Source organism: Hemiscyllium ocellatum, chromosome 19 (assembly GCF_020745735.1).
Source record: "Hemiscyllium ocellatum isolate sHemOce1 chromosome 19, sHemOce1.pat.X.cur, whole genome shotgun sequence".
Lineage (NCBI taxonomy): Eukaryota > Metazoa > Chordata > Chondrichthyes > Orectolobiformes > Hemiscylliidae > Hemiscyllium > Hemiscyllium ocellatum.
This window is the reverse complement of record NC_083419.1, coordinates 4,471,451-4,487,705: the sequence shown is the minus strand read 5'-3', so window position 1 is coordinate 4,487,705 and position 16,255 is coordinate 4,471,451. Positions and strand designations below refer to the sequence as shown.

The 16,255-nt window shown below is 47.4% G+C and overlaps 1 protein-coding gene across 8 annotated transcripts in view; it reads left to right on the top strand.

The window, feature by feature from the left end:
* Positions 1-297: 297 nt before the first annotated feature.
* mybpc1 (myosin binding protein C1) overlaps positions 298-16,255 on the top strand; it is a 154,027-nt gene continuing 138,069 nt past the window's right edge. For all 8 annotated transcript variants that reach the window (XM_060839610.1, XM_060839609.1, XM_060839608.1 and 5 more), the window contains exon 1: positions 298-412. In XM_060839610.1, coding sequence (XP_060695593.1) covers positions 388-412 — 25 coding nt within the window. In that variant the 5' untranslated portion in view covers positions 298-387. The remainder of the gene's footprint in view (positions 413-16,255) is intronic.

The window sequence follows — 16,255 nt, the reverse complement described above, 5'->3', positions numbered from 1 at the left end:
CCTCTACATTTCACATCAAACATAATTCTCTCGCTCCCTCTCGGAATGTAGTGTCTTTCCATCAAAAGTCTAACAAGGTCTGTACCAAACACAGAGGCGAACTTGGACAGTTGGGTAACATTCCTTGAGCGAGGTTCAGAGTGGACGTTTCCAGTCCAGGCACGAGGTTCCAGTTTCAGTGAAAATTGCAAAGGGTTTCCAGAAATGGGGTGGAAGGCGGTGTTAGAGGCGGAGAAATCATTCCCAGCTCCATACAAAAGGCAGGGTATTGTCTCTCAGCTCCCACCGCTGAATGCTTCTGCAGCTGGCCATGTTTTGACGAGCAAGACACGGGGGGCTGTTTAGTTCAAGTTCTGAAGCAGGGACCGCAGGTGATTTAGCAAAACTATGCCTGAGCCACTCAAAAAAACAGGTAAGCAGCTCATGAAACTTGGAGGGCTAAGGGTTTGGAATATTCCCCGCTGCTGAGACAGTCATTTCAAACAAAAAAAATCATTTCCCCCCCAAATTGAATAATTTTAGTCCGGTGTGCAAATGTATAAATACCTCTCAGTCAGTAACACGATTTGCGAAATGCTGCAAATGCATTTCAGTGTCTGGGATAAAATCCAAATCGAATGAAATGTTCTGCTCTCCCTGCTAGATCTGCTGATTTTCTCCAGCAATTCCTCCTTCCAGCTCGAATTCCAGCATCCGCACTAGCTTGCTTTGTTTTTGGATTACTATATACAGATTTTTAATCACTGTTTCGAATTCAAAGGGGTCATTGGCAATATACAGGGATCGAGAGTGAAGCCTCCTACTAACCCACTCCCTTCAAAGGATCTGCAGGCACTGACTGCTCACCTGCCCCTGGGTCCCAGATCATTCCCGATCCTGATCCACTGCAGAACGCAGACAGCAGCAATATTCCTGGGCCTCTGTTAAAAGTCACCAGCTCTCTGCTAAAATCACCAAATCTCTGCTGAAATCAACAGGTCTCTGTTAAAATCACCAGATCTCAGCTAAAATTGCCAAATCTCTGCTGAAATCACCAGGTCTCTGTTAAAATCACCAGATGTCTGCTAAAACCGCTAAATTTCTGCTGAAATCACCAGGTCTCTGTTAAAATCACCAGATCTTAGCTAAAATCACTAAATCTCTGCTGAAATCACCAGGTCTCTGTTAAAATCACCAGATCTCAGCTAAAATCGCCAAATCTCTGCTGAAATCACCAGGTCTCTGTTAAAATCACCAGATCTTAGCTAAAATCACTAAATCTCTGCTGAAATCACCAGGTCTCTGTTAAAATCACCAGATCTCAGCTAAAATCGCCAAATCTCTGCTGAAATCACCAGGTCTCTGATAAAATCACCAGATGTCTGCTAAAACCACTAAATATCTGCTGAAATCACCAGGTCTCTGTTAAAATCACCAGATCTCAGCTAAAATCACTAAATCTCTGCTGAAATCACCAGATTTCTGCTAAAATAGTCAGGGTTCTGCTAAAATCCATAGATCACCTCAAAAATTTTCAGCTAAAATCTTTGCTGCGGTCTTAAATCACTTCACAAGAATAGAGCGGACATAGCTGTGAAAATACCCTCTGCCTGGGAGTGAACAGCAGTGCTGCGTGTGGTTATAAATATGAGAATGTCGTAGTTTCAGGAGCACTTTCTTTTATTTTATGAATCCAATTTTGGTGATTGTATCTGCGATCTGCCCACGCTAGTGGAGAACTAGGGATGTTAGCTGAGAAATGTTTACTGTAGAATGTAGCTGTTCTACAAAACCCCCACATCTCCACTCCTCAATCACAGAATCTCAGCAAAATGAACAAATCACCATTCCACTAAAAACTCCACTGAACTCACCAGATATTTGCAAAAATCAGCAGATCTTCACCAAAATGACTAGGTCCTTGTTAATCATGGGCAGAGAATCTGTGAAGTTAAAATCTACTGAAAATCAGGATTGGTTCCCAGAGAGAGAGACATTTTTCTGTTAAATCCCACAGAGAGGTTTAGTCCAAAGTCACTGACCAATCCTGAGAAAGTATTGGATCTGAATCCATCAGACATCACCTTTGCAATTTCCAGGAAATTGAGGCAGAGACTGAGAGAGGAACTTCCCAGGGATTGTCAGTCGGAATTCACTTTCCTGCCAATCTCTGCTTTACTACAGCTTGCACTCAGAATTTCCTTTGCCAAATTTCCACCCACAAAACAATGATTCAAATAAATCCTTCTGAGAGATTAACCTATTGAACTCCATCTGGAAGCGAACATCACCCTGAATTAAAAAGGACAACAGCATTCCCATTGGAATAACCAGAGACAAACCTTGGGTCAGTACTGAGGGAGTGCAGCACTGTCACAGGGTCAGTGCTGAGGGAGCGCCACACTGTTGCTGGGTCAGTGCTGAGGAAGTGCCACACTGTTGCAGGGTAAGTGCTGAGGGAGTGCAGCACTGTCGCAGGGTCAGTACTGAGGGAGTGCCGCACTGTCAGAGGATCAGTCCTGAGAGAGTGCCGTACCATTGGAGGGCCAGCACTGAGGGAATGCCGCACTGTTGGAGGGTCAGCACTGAGGGAGTGCCGCACCTTTGGAGGGTCAGCACTGAGGGAGTGCTGCACTGTTGGAGGGTCAGTGCTGAGGGTGTGCCACATTGTCGCAGGGTCAGTGCTGAGGGAGTGCCGCACTGTCGCAGGGTCAGCGCTGAGGGAGTGTCGCAGGGTCAGTGCTGAGGGAGTGCCACACTGTCGCAGGGTCAATGCTGAGGGAGTGCTGTACTGTCGCTGGGGTCAGTACTGAGGGAGTGCCGCACTGTCGCTGGGTCAACGATGAGGGAGCACCGCACTGTTGGGGGGTCAGTGCTGAGGGAGTGCTGTACTGTTGCAGGATCAGTGCTGAGGGAGTGCCACACTGTCGGGGGTTCAGCACTGAGGGAGTGCCGCACTGTCGCTGGGTCAACGCTGAGGGAGCACTGCACTGTTGCAGGGTCAGTGCTGAGGGAGTGCCACACTGTCGCAGGGTCAGCGCTGAGGGAGCTCCGCATTGTCGCAGGGTCAGCGCTGAGGGAGTGCCGTGCTGTCACTGGGTCAACGCTGAGGGAGTGCCACACTGTCACAGGGTCAGCACTGAGGGAGTGCCGCACTGTCGCTGGGTCAGCACTGAGGGGGTGCCACACCATTGGAGGGTCAGTCCTGAGAGAATGCCGCACTGTCGCAGGGTCAGCGTTGATGGAGCGCTGCACTGTTGCAGGGTCAGTGCTGAGGGCACCGCACTGTTGCAGGGTCAGCGCTGAGGGACTGCCACACTGTCGGAGGGTCAGCGCTGAGGAACTGCCGCACTGTTGGAGGGTCAGTGCTGAGGGAGTGCCGCACTGTTGGAGGGTCAGTACTGAGGGAGTGCTGCACTGTCAGAGGGTCAGCGCTGATGGAGTGCTGCACTGTCAGAGGGTCAGCATTGAGGGAGTGCTGCACTGTCAGAGAGGATCAGTCCTGAGAGAGTACCACACTGTCGGAGGGCCAGCACTGAGGGAGTGCTGCACTGTCGGAGGGTCAGCACTGAGGGAGTGCTGCACTGTCGGAGGGTCAGCACTGAGGGAGTGCCGCACTGTTGGAGGGTCAGCGCTGAGGGAGTGCCACACTGTTGGAGGGTCAGCGCTGATGGAGTGCTGCACTGTCAGAGAGGGTCAACGTTGAGGGAGTGCTGCACTGTCAGAGAGGATCAGTCCTGAGAGAGTACCACACTGTCGGAGGGTCAGTACTGAGGGAGTGCTGCACCATCGGAGGGTCGGCACTGAGGGAGTGCTGCACTGTTGGAGGGTCAGAACTGAGGGAATGTCTCACTGTCGGAGGGTCAGTGCTGAGGGAGTGCTGCACTGTCGCAGGGTCAGTGCTGAGGGAGTGCCGCACTGTCGGAGGGTCAGTACTGAGGGAGTGCCGCACTGTCGGAGGGTCAGTACTGAGGGAGTGCCGCACTGTCGGAGAGTCAGTACTGAGGGAGTGCCGCACTGTCGGAGGGTCAGCACTGAGGGAGTGCCACATGGTCGGAGGGTCAGCACTGAGGGAGTGCCGTACTGTCGGAGGGTCAGCACTGAGGGAGTGCCACATGGTCGGAGGGTCAGCACTGAGGGAGTGCCGTACTGTCGGAGGGTCAGCACTTAGGGAGTGGGCACTGTCGGAGGGTCAGCACTGAGGGAGTGCCGCGTTGTCGGAGGGTCAGCACTGAGGGAGTGCCGTACTGTTGGAGGGTCAGCGCTGAGGGAGTGCCTCACTGTCGGAGGGTCAGCACTGAGGGAGTGCTGTACTGCCCCGAGACATGTCTTTTGAATGAAACTAGGTAAAAACAATGACTGCAGATGCTGGAAACCAGATTCTGGATCAGTGGTGCTGGAAGAGCACAGCAGTTCAGGCAGCATCCGAGGAGCAGTGAAAATCGATGTTTCGGGCAAAAGCCCTTCAACAGGTAGGGACACAGTGACACGCAGCAGCCACTCTCTGCACTTTGTCCTGTCACTACTCAAGGCTGGTGCTGACAAGTAGCACAGGGCATGTAATCTAATCTCAATCACTCGACTAAAATTGGATTTGCGAAATAAAAAATTTGCTTCCGAATCGACAGCATTCTCATATTTATAACCACACGCTGCACTGCAGTTCCCTGCCAGGCAGAGGGTATTTTCACAGGCTGTATTCCTGATGAAGGGTTTTTCCCCGAAGCGTCGATTTTACTGCTCCTCGGATGCTGCCTGAACTGCTGTGCTCTTCCAGCACCTCTAATCCAGAATGTTGAATGAAACTATCATTTAACTGGCTGATATCTATCGCTCCACCATTTTTCCCACCATTTCTCCTCACTGCTGTGCCTCAGTATACCAGAAAAATTGCTTCACCCCACAGTATCCCTGTGGGCGTGTAGCAGTTTGAGGCAATCTGAGATGATGAAAGTTGCTCCATAAATGCCAGTCTTTCTCTGTCTCCTCTTTCCCTTTCCTGCTGTGATCTTAAATCACTTCACAAGAATGAAGTGGACACAGCTGTAAAAATACCCTCTGCCTGGCAATGAACAGCAGTGCTGCGTGTGGTTATAAATATGAGAATGCTGTAGTTTTGGGAGCACCTTTTTTTATTTGAGTCGAGTGATTGAGATTAGATTACATGCCCTGTGCTACTTGTCAGCACCAGCCTTGAGTAGTGACAGGACAGAGTGCAGAGAGTGGCTGCTGCGTGTCACAGTGTCCCTACCTGTTGACAGCTTTCCAGGGTCAGTGAAACATGAGGAGAGAATGTCCCTCACCAGCCTTCAACCCTTACCATACCAAGGGTAGGGTCTAAAGGTAAACTCCACAAAGTAAGCTGGGACTGATTAAAGAGACCACCCTGTTACCGTGGTCTGTTTGGTGGCAACTGTGGCTTTTGATTTAGAAAGTTGTGGGTTCAAATCCCAAGGCAGAGGTTTGGGAACAGAATGCAGGAGTAGACTCCCACAGTGCCCCACTGAGGGAGGGCTGCACTGTCCTCTTACCTGGTTCACCAGAGTCTGCTGTTGACAGCAAAGCCATGGAAGTTCCTTGGGTTGAGACATTGGCCATCTTGTGGCTACACCTCACTGGCTGCAGCGTTCCAACACGGCAATTTCTTCAGCAAGTCCCTGGCATTGTTCTGACTCTGGGTGTGGCTCCAGTTGCCCTTGCCAGAATGGTGCCAGCAGGGAACACCGTACTTGGGGTCCCAGTGGAATCTTCAGGATGAGGTGTGTGAGCTCTCTCAGTAGATCTGGTTTGCTGCCTGCTCTCTGGAATCATCGCTGCATTAGACTGATCTAGTCTGGTCATTGCCTGTTTCAAATTTATTCATTTGTGGAATGTGAGCATCACTGGCTGGGCCAGTATTTAATGCCCGTCCCTAGTTGCCCCTTGAGAAGGTGGGCGTGAGTTATCTTCTTGAACCGCTGCAGTCCATGTGCTGTAGGTAGACCCACAATGCCCTCGGTGGGAAATTCCAGGTTCTGACCCAATGACAGTGAAGGAGTGGTGATATATTTCCAAGTCAGGATGGTGAATGACTTGGAGGGGAACTGGTAGGGGGTGGCGTATCTGCTGCCTTTGTTCTTCTTGATGGAAGTTGTCATGGGTTTGGAAAGTGTTGCTTGAGGATCTTTGAATTTCTGCCACACATCTTGTAGATATTACACAGTGCAGCTACTGAGTGTCGGTGGAGGAGGGAGTGGATGTGGTGCCAATAAAGCAGGCTTCCTTGTCCTGGACGGTGTCAAGCTTACTGAGTGTTTTGGGGCTTCTACTTTGAAAATAATGGACAGGCTTTGGGGAGTCAGGAGAGAGTTACTCACTGTAGTATTCCCAGCCTCTGACCTGCTCTTGTGGTCACTGGGTTTATGTGGTGAGTCCAGTGGAGTTTCTAGTCAATGGTAACCCCCAAGAATTTGGGCGGCACAATGGTTAGCACTGCTGTCTCACAGCGCCTGAGACCCGGGTTCAATTCCCACCTCAGGCGACTGACTGTGTGGAGTTTGCACGTTCTCCCCGTGTCTGCGTGGGTTTCCTCCGGGTGCTCCGGTTTCCTCCCACAGTCCAAAGATGTGCAGTTTAGGTGAATTGGCCATGCTAAATTGCCCGTAGTGTTAGGTAAGGGGTAAATATAGGGGTATGGGTGGGTTGTGCTTCGGCAGGTCGGTGTGGACTTGTTGGGCCGAAGGGCTGGTTTCCACACTGTGAGTAATCTAATCTAAAAAAAAATGTTGATAATGGGGTATTCAGTAATGTAACACCATTGAATGTCAAGTGGCGGTGGTTAGATGATCTCTTATTGGTGATGGTCGTTGCCTGGGCATTTGCTTGGAATGAATGTCATTTGCCATTTGTCAGCCCAATCTGCATATTCTCCAGATTTTGTTGCATTTGAACACGGGCTGCTTCAGTGTCTGAGGATTCATGAATGGTGTTAAACATTGTGCAACCATCAGTGAACATCCCCACTTAGAGTCAGAGAGATGTACAGCACAGAAACAGACCCTTTGGTCCAACCCGTCCATGCCGACCAGATATCCCAACCCAATCTAGTCCCACCTGCCAGCACCCGGCCCATATCCCTCCAAACCCTTTCTATTCATATACCCATCCAGATGCCTCTTAAATGTTGTAATTGTACTAGCCTCCACCACTTCCTCTGGCAGCTTATTTCATATATGCACCACCCTCTGCATGAAAAAGTTGCCCCTTAGGTCCCTTTTATATCTTTCCCCTCTCACCCTAAAGCTATGCTCTCTAGTTCTGGACTCCCCCACCTTGTCTCTTCTCCCTATCCATGTCCCTCATGATTTTACAAACCTCTAAGATCACCCCTCAACCTCCGATGCTCCAGGGAAAACAGCCCCAGCCTGTTCAGCCTCTCCCTGTAGCTCAAACCCTCCAACCCTGGCAACATCCTTGTAAATTTTTTCTGAACCCTTTCAAGTTTCTCAACATCTTTCCGATAGGAAGGAGACCAGAATTGCACACACTATTCCAACAGTGGCCTAACCAATGACCTGTACAGCTGCAACACGACCTCCCAACTCCTGTACTCAATACTCTGACCAATAAAAGAAAGCATACCAAACACCTTCTTCACTATCCTATCTACCTGTGACTCCACTTTCAAGGAACTATGAATCTGCACTCCAAGATCTCTTTGTTCAGCAACACTCCCCAGGACTTTACCGTTAAGTGTATAAGTCCTGCTCTGATTTGCATTTCCAAAATACAGCACCTCACATTTATCTAAATTAAACTCCATCTGCCACTTCTCAGCCCATTGGCCCATCTGATCAAGATCCCGTTGTAATCTGAGGTAACCCTCTTCTCTGTCCACTACACCTCCAATTTTGGTGTCATCAGCAAACTTACTAACTGTACCTCTTATGTTCACATCAAACTACACATATAAATGACTAAAAGTAGTGGATCTAGCACTGATCCTTTTGGCACTCCACTGGTCACAAGCCTCCAGTCTGAAAAACAACTGTCCACCACCACCCTCTGTCTTCTACCTTTGAGCCTGTTCTGTATCCAAATGGCTAGTTCTCCCTGTATTCCATGAGATCTAACCTTGCTCTCCAGTTCTGATCTTATGATGGAGGGAAGGTCATTGGTGAAGCAGCTGAAGATGGTTGGGCCTAGAACATTACCCTAAGGAACTCCTGCAGAGATGTCCTGGAGCTGAGATGACTGATCTCCAAAAACTACAACCATCAGGGCGGCACGGTGGCACAGTGGTTAGCACTGCTGCCTCACAGCACCAGAGACCTGGGTTCAATTCCTGACTCAGGCGACTGACTGTGTGGAGTTTGCACGTTCTCCCCGTGTCTGCGTGGGTTTCCTCCGGGTGCTCCGGTTTCCTCCCACAGTCACAAAGATGTGCGGGTCAGGTGAATTGGCCATGCTAAATTGCCCGTAGTGTTAGGTAAGGGGTAAATGTAAGGGTATGGGTGGGTTGCGCTTCGGCGGGTCGGTGTGGACTTGTTGGGCCGAAGGGCCTGTTTCCACACTGTAAGTCTAATCTAATCTAATCTTCCTATGTGTCAGGTATGATTCCAAACACTGGGGAGTTTGCCCCCCACTACCCATTGATTCCAGTTTTGCCAGGGCTCCTTGATGCTGCACTCAGTTGAATACATTCTTGATGTCAAGGGCTGTCACTCTCCCCTCCCCTCTGGAATTCAGTTGTTTGGTCCATGTTTTGGACCAAGGCTCAGAGCAAAATAAACAGATGCTGCAGAAAAAGCTGGAAATTGTTTAGGGCCCGAGAGGAGAGACATTCGAAAGCAGCGAAAAAGCCAAACTCTGTAATTAAACTGCTACACGCTCAGAACTTATTGTAATACTCTGAGCAAAATCAAATATATGGAACAGGTTTGATCATAGAGTAAGTTTTTATGTGCTAGCCATAGGGTAATTTTAATTGCTGGGCCAAGTGGGATAAAATCATCTTGATTCAAAAATAAATGCAAATTCTGACCTTTCTCAAAAGGGGCCATTAGCCCTGAGGTTGGAGATGCGTCTGCAATGCTGCAACATCAATTCTGTACCCCGCAAGTGTTGCCAACCTGAGAGATTATCAAGTCACCCTTAAAATGGGGAAATGACAGCCTATTTGCCTTGTTGCTAGACCATTAATCCAGAGGTAATGTTCTGGGTAACCCAAGTTCAAATCCCAGTTTACTTTGTGCAGTTTACATTTAAATAGAACATAGAACAGAACAGAACAGGCCCTTCAGCCCTCGCTGTTGTGCTGACCTTTTATCCTACTTTAAGATCAGACTAACCTACATACCCTTCATTGTATTATCTTCCATGTGCCTCATCAAGAGCTGCTTAAATGTCCCTAATGTCTCTGACTCAACTACCACTGCTGGCAGTGCATTCCATGCATTCACCACTCTCTGTGTAAAGAACCTATCTCTGACACCTCCCCTAAACCTTCCTCCAATCACCTTAAAATGATGCCCCCTCCTGGCAGCCATTTCCACCCTGGGAAAAAGTCTGGGCTATCGACTCTATCTATGCCTCCCATTGTCTTGTACATCTCTATCAAGTCACCTCTCATCTATCTTCACTTCAATGAGAAAAGCCCTAGTGCTCTCAACCTTCCTTCATACGACATTCCCTCCAGACCAGGCAACATCCTGGTAAATCTCCTCTGCATCCTTTCTAAAGCTTCCACATCCTTCCTATAATGAGGCAACCAGAACTGAACATCATATTCCAAGTGTGGTCTAATCAGGGCTCTATAAAGCTCCTGTATAATCTCATGGCTCTTAAACTCAATCCCCCTGCCAATGAAAGCCAACACATCATACGCTTTCTTAACAACCCTATCAACTTTGGTGGCAACTTCGAGAGATCAATGCACATGAACTCCAAGATCCATCGATTCCTTCACCCTGCCAAGAACCCTGCCTTTAACCCAGTATTCTGCATTCAACTTCAACCTTCCAAAGTGAATCACTTCACAGTTTTCCAGGTTGAACTCCATCTGCCATTTATCAGCCCAGTTCTGCATCCAGTCGATGTCCCGTTGCAACCTACAACAGCCTTCCACACTATTCACATCTCCACCAACCTTTGTGTCATCAGCAAACTTACTAACCCAGTCTTCCACTTCCTCATCCAAGTCATTTATAAAAATCACAAAGAGCAGGGGTCCCAGGACTGATCCCTGTGGAACATCACTGGTCAGCGAGGACCGATCCCTGTGGAACATCACTGGTCACCGAGCTCCAATTTTATAATTACTTGCCATGTTTTCCACAGAGTAATCCCAGTTAAAAGTAGTGACAGAGACCATCACACATACCAGTGAGATGCTGAAGCTCTCGAGTACAGAGGGAGAGCTCATTGAGAAACATTTGGAGAACTGAGAGCATTCTGGCCTCCTTGACAAAGTAGGGGCATTGGAGAAGATGGTTAATAGGTTGAGGGGATGCAAGGACTGAAGGGAGGTCTTGTGCCTCAATGGATAGTGTCACCTACCACTGGGCCAGAAACTATTGATTCAGATTCATCACCCCCACCCCCTTCATCCCCGACTATCAAGAGCTTGATAGTCACAGAATGTGCCCCATAACAGTTATATACATAGAGTCATAATAGTTACATAGTACAGCAACAGGCCCTTCGGCCCACCATGCCTGTACTGACTAACAAACACCAATCTACACTAATCCCATTAACCTGCACTTGGTCCATAGCCTATTGTGCCCTGGTATTTTAATTGCTCATCCAGAAGCTTCTGGAATGTTGTGAGAGTCCCTGCCTCCATCACCCTCTCAGGCAGCACAGTCTATATTTCTACCGCCCTCTGGGTGAAAAACCTCCTTCTCAGATTTCCTCTAAACCACCTGCACCTCACTTAAACCTATACCCTCTGGTCTTAGAAACGTCTGTCATGGGGAAAAGATTCTCTCAATCTACTGTCTATGCCTCCCATAATTGTGGATCCCTCAATCGGATTCCTCCTCTGCTCCATGGAAAACAGACCCAGCCAATCCAGACTCTCCTCATAACTGAGCCTTTCCATCCCAGGCACCATCCTGGTGAATGTCCTCCGCACCCTCTCCAGGCAATCACATCCTTCCGATAGTGCGGTGACCAGAACTGCACACAGTATTCCATCTGTGATCGAACCAATGTTGTAGAAAGTTTTAGTGAAACTTCCTTGCTCCTATATTCCCTGCCCCAGGTAATGAAGACAAGCCCCCTGTATCCCTCCTTCCCCACCCTGCCTGCCCATGCTGACACCTTCAGGGATCTACGGACATGTACATCAAGATCCCTTTGATCGTCAGTACTCTCTAGAGACCTACCATTCACTGTGTATATCATTCTTGTATTAAACCTTCCAAAATGGATCACCTCACACTATCAGGATTAAAATCTGCCATTGCTCTGCCCAGTTTATGAGCTGATCAATAACAGACTGTAGCCTTGGTCCATCCACCTCACTATCAGCAACACCGCTGATTATCATGTCATCTGCAAACTTAGCAATTAAACCTTCTATATTCATACCCAAGTTGTTACTGTATGTAATAAACAACAAGCACTGATCCCTGTGGTACACCACTGGTCAGCAGCTTCCAATCACAGAAACAGCGCTTCACCATCACCCCCTGCCTCCTATTTGGAAATTAGTTTTGGATCCCATGGGCTCTTACCTTTGGACCAGCCTTCATTGACGGACCTTGTCAAAGGCTTTACTGAAACACCACGTAAACCACATCACAGAAACAGCCCTCAATATATTTAATCAACTTTTCAAAAAAACTCAATTAAGTTAGCCAGACAGGATCTCCCTCTAACAAATCTGTGCTGACTATTCCTGATCAGTCCCTGCTTTTCCGAGTATTGATTAATCCTGTTCTTCAGAATATTTTCCAATAATGTCCCTCCCCCTGCTGTCGGACTACCTGGTCTGTAATTACCTGGTCTGTTCCTACTGCCCTTCTTGAACAAAGGAGCCACATTAGCTATCCTCCAGTCATCTGGCATTTCACCTGTGGCCAGTAAAGTATTAAATATCGCCATCAGGACCCCAGCAATCTTCCCCCCTTACCTCCGATATCAGCCTCGGATACACCTCATCAGGCCCTGGGGATTTACACACTTATCTGTCCATTAAAGCATCTGGTACCTTCTCCTTGTTAATGTGTTCTAGAATCTCTTCACCCCAAATGAAATTCCCAGCTGAGAGGGGAAAGATATAAAAGAGACCTAAGGGGCAACTTTTTCACACAGAGGGTGGTACGTGTATGGAATGAACTGCCAGAGGAAGTGGTGGAGGCTGGTACAATTACAACATTTAAGAGGCATCTGGATGGGTATATGAATAGAAAGGGTTTGGAGGGATATGGGCCAAGTCCTGGCAGCTGGGACTAGATTGGGTTGGGATATCTGGTCGGCATGGATGCGTTGGACCGAAGGGTCTGTTTCCGTGCTGTACATCTCTATGACTCTATGATGACATACACTTCCTTCTTTTTCATTATTGAACTCTCGATTTCCAGGGTTCTCTGGACATGCTGATTCTCAATCTGCTCTGACTATTTCAGGTGGCTTGATCGAGAGGGTAACCCGGTCAATTCGAACAATTAATTCCAACATTAAAAAACTCCACATGAGGCAGTGTCATCCTCATTCTGAGTAATGGGTGGACACAGAGGCTGAGAAGTTAAAACTGTCAGGAGAGATTGAATAAGACTGCACTGAGGGATAACCTGACGGATTTATTTTCAAATGATGAAGGAGTATCAATAAATATAAGACAGTACCTGATTATTTGGAAACCAGAGACTGGTGGGAAATGTAGATTTCATAACCACGAGGACTGTGATTGAATTGAGTGACATGAATACATTTCGGGCTTGCTTGTTAAACACACATGGAAAAGCAATTGAAGGATATGTTAGTATAATTGGAGAAGGCTTTTGTGCAACATAGAACATTATAGCGCAGTACTGGCCCTTCAGCCCTCGATGTTGCGCCGCCCTGTCATACTAATCTGAAGCCCATCCCACCTACACTATTCCATGTACGTCCATATGCCTGTCCAATGACGACTTAAATGCACTTAAACTTGGCAAATCTACTACCGATGCAGGCAAAGCATTCCATACCCTTACTACTCTCTGAGTAAAGAAACTACCTCTGACATCTGTCTTATACCTATTTCCCCTCACTTTAAAGTTGTGTGCCCTTGTGTTTGCCGTCCCCATACATAAGTACAGGCATTGGGCATCTGTCTTGTTTTGTGATTCCAGAACCTTCTACAGGATTTCCAAATCCACTGCACGTAGAAAGCTGAGAATTCAGGAAGTGTTGAAGTTTAACCTGTTGTAACACAATCTATAAAACGATAAGTTACTTTCTTAAGTCTATCGAATGCTGCCTGACAGGTTGGGTCAGGGTGACACTGGTAGAATCTCAAAATGCATCAGTGTCTAAAACTGACCTGAGTTTGCTCTTGCGCACTATGCCCGTCCAAATGTTTTAAAATGTTGTATTATTTGTTTATTGTTCTCTCTACCTGTCCTGCCACTTTCAATGATCTGTGCACATATAAACATAAGTCTCTCGGTTTTTATACACCCCTTTAGAATTGTATTTCTTATTTTATATTGTATTCCAATGTTCTTCCCAGCAAAATGCACCATCTTGCATTTCTTTGCACTGGAACCCATCTGCCAACTCTATCAACTTGTCTACATCCTTCTGGAGATTGGCACTGACCTCCTCCCAGTTGACCGTTCTTCTACATTGTGTAACGTGTTTGTTTTCTCCATCCCTAAAATAATCACAATAAAACCAAATTCACATTATCACTCCAGAATTTCATCCATTTTGAGGGTTATAATTGACCATGTCTCCTGTGTGCTCATTGTGTTATGGATAAGGTCACTTAATTAAACTCATCGACTTACAGACTGCTACAGCACAGACACAAAGGCCATTTGGCCCATCACATCCACTCTGGTCAAAGGCAGCCAGCTGACCATTCTAATCCTATTTCCCAGCACTTGCCCTATTGCCTTGTACACTTTGGCATTGCAACTACACATCGAAACAACATCTTCAATGTGATGAGAGTTCCTGCCTCTCCCACCCCTACAGGCAGTGAGTTGCAGATTTCCCACCACCCTCTGGGTGAAAACACATCTCCCTCTCATGTCTCCTGTAAATCTTCTGCCCCTTACTTTAAATCGAGGCCCACTCCCCCCTACCCCCTCCATTCCCCTGCCCCCTCCTGTCACTAATCCTTCCACTAAGAGGACTGTTTTGATCTACCCTATCTATGCCCTAATTCTAAAGATTTCACAGCATTCTTCTAAGGTGGAGCAGTGAATTCTTTCCAGTCTCTTGATCTATAATCGGTTCCTGAACCAACTTCACCTGCAAATGAATCAAGTTATTTATTATTGCATGACTGATTGTGGGATCTTGCTGAGTGAGTTTGGCTGCTGCATTTCCTCTATTACAACAGTGATTACATTTCTGAAAAGAATTTAATCAGCTTGTCACTGCTACCTCACAGCCCCAGGGCTCCAGGTTCAATCCCACCCTCGGGTGACTGTCTGTGTGGGGTTTGCACATGCTCCCCGTGTCTGTGTGAGTTTCCTCCGAGTGCTCCGGTTTCCTCCTACAATCCAAAGATGTGCAGTTTAAGGTGGATTGGCCATGCTAGCTTGCTCATTGTGTGCATGGCTCGGTGGGTCAGCCATGGGAAATGCAGGGTTCCAGGGATGGAGTGAGGGGCTGGGTCTGTGTGTGATGTCCCTCAGGAGGATCAGTACAGACTCGATGGGCCGATTGACCTGCTTCCTCTTTGTGGGGACTCTATAATTTTTCTTTTATGATAAAATACCTCGGGATATCCTCAGGTCCTGAGCTTCTAAACTATAGCCCTTTACTTTATTTTCGTTGCTGACTTCCAAAACTGCATAGTGTGCCCAGAGACACTGGATAGAGAGAGGAGAAAAAAGGCAATGTGAAATATTTTCTTTCCCCTTCCCTGCCAAAGTGGGATTTGATGCTGGACCCTACGTTTCTTGTCCCCGTATGAACATGCCATTTGTGTCCCCTCGCTCGGGAAACAATTTCTCCTGTATTGGCTGACATATTGGCTGATCTCCAGCTGTTGACAGGATCCCTGCAGAATTACAGTTAGACAACAGCTGAAGGCACTGCAATCTGTTCCAGCTATTAACAGACATGAGCCGAAGGTGACCTTTCTTCTAAGTCCCAGACAAGATTCACAGGGACTGTCAGCAATTTGCGAGGGGATGTGCCACACCATTGCTATGTCCCATGTTCATCTGCTGAAAGTGTCCGTTTTAGTTGGAGTGTTAAAAATAGGGGAGGCTGGAGTCTTTGTTCTGGCTGCTGTCAGATCTGATTTGTTAAGTTCAAAGTTAAGTACCGTTTTGGGATACGGTATCTCATACATGTGCTATGTGTCACACGCTTGTTGGGAGCATGTGAATTTGGACAACTCTTTCTCAAAGCCTTCTATCAGTGAGGTTTCCCCTGGGCCAGCTCTGTGTCTGTCTTGAACACACTAATAGAGATTAATTCCTGTAATCAGTCACTAGCCCCATTAACACTGCACCACCCAACATTCAGGATGCGGGAGGGGGGTTGACCGAGAGTTTTTTTTCCAGTGATTTGTACACACTTGCAAATCCTCAGTTTTCCCAAGAAAAAAAAATCACATTCACATCAAAAACAATTTTAAAAAGGCTGTTATCTGTCAACTTGGGAAAGAGAGAATGAAGGAGAAAGTGAGGACTGCAGATGCTGGAGATCGGAGTCCAGAGTGGGGTGCTGGAAAAGCGCAGCAGTTCAGGCAGCCTCCGAGGAGCAGGAGAGTCGACGTTTCGGGCATAAGCCCTTCATCAGAACTGGCCTCACCAGTTTCCTGATGAAGGGCTTATGCCCGAAACATCAATTCTCCTGCTCCTCGGAGGCTGCCTGCCCTGCTGTGCTTTTCCAGCAACATACTCAGAGGACAGATTGATGGATAGGTAAGTTGGAGGTTTTCTGAGGAGATTGGGAGCTTTGGGCATTAATCTCACATTTTGAGCTCTTTGTAATTTCTTCAGGGGCTGGGAGATCATGAGAGCTTCGCAGAGAATACCACTACTTGCATTTGAACATCATTTCTGTTTAAGAAAAAGAGATAAATTATATAAATAATTCATAATCTATTATAGAATCA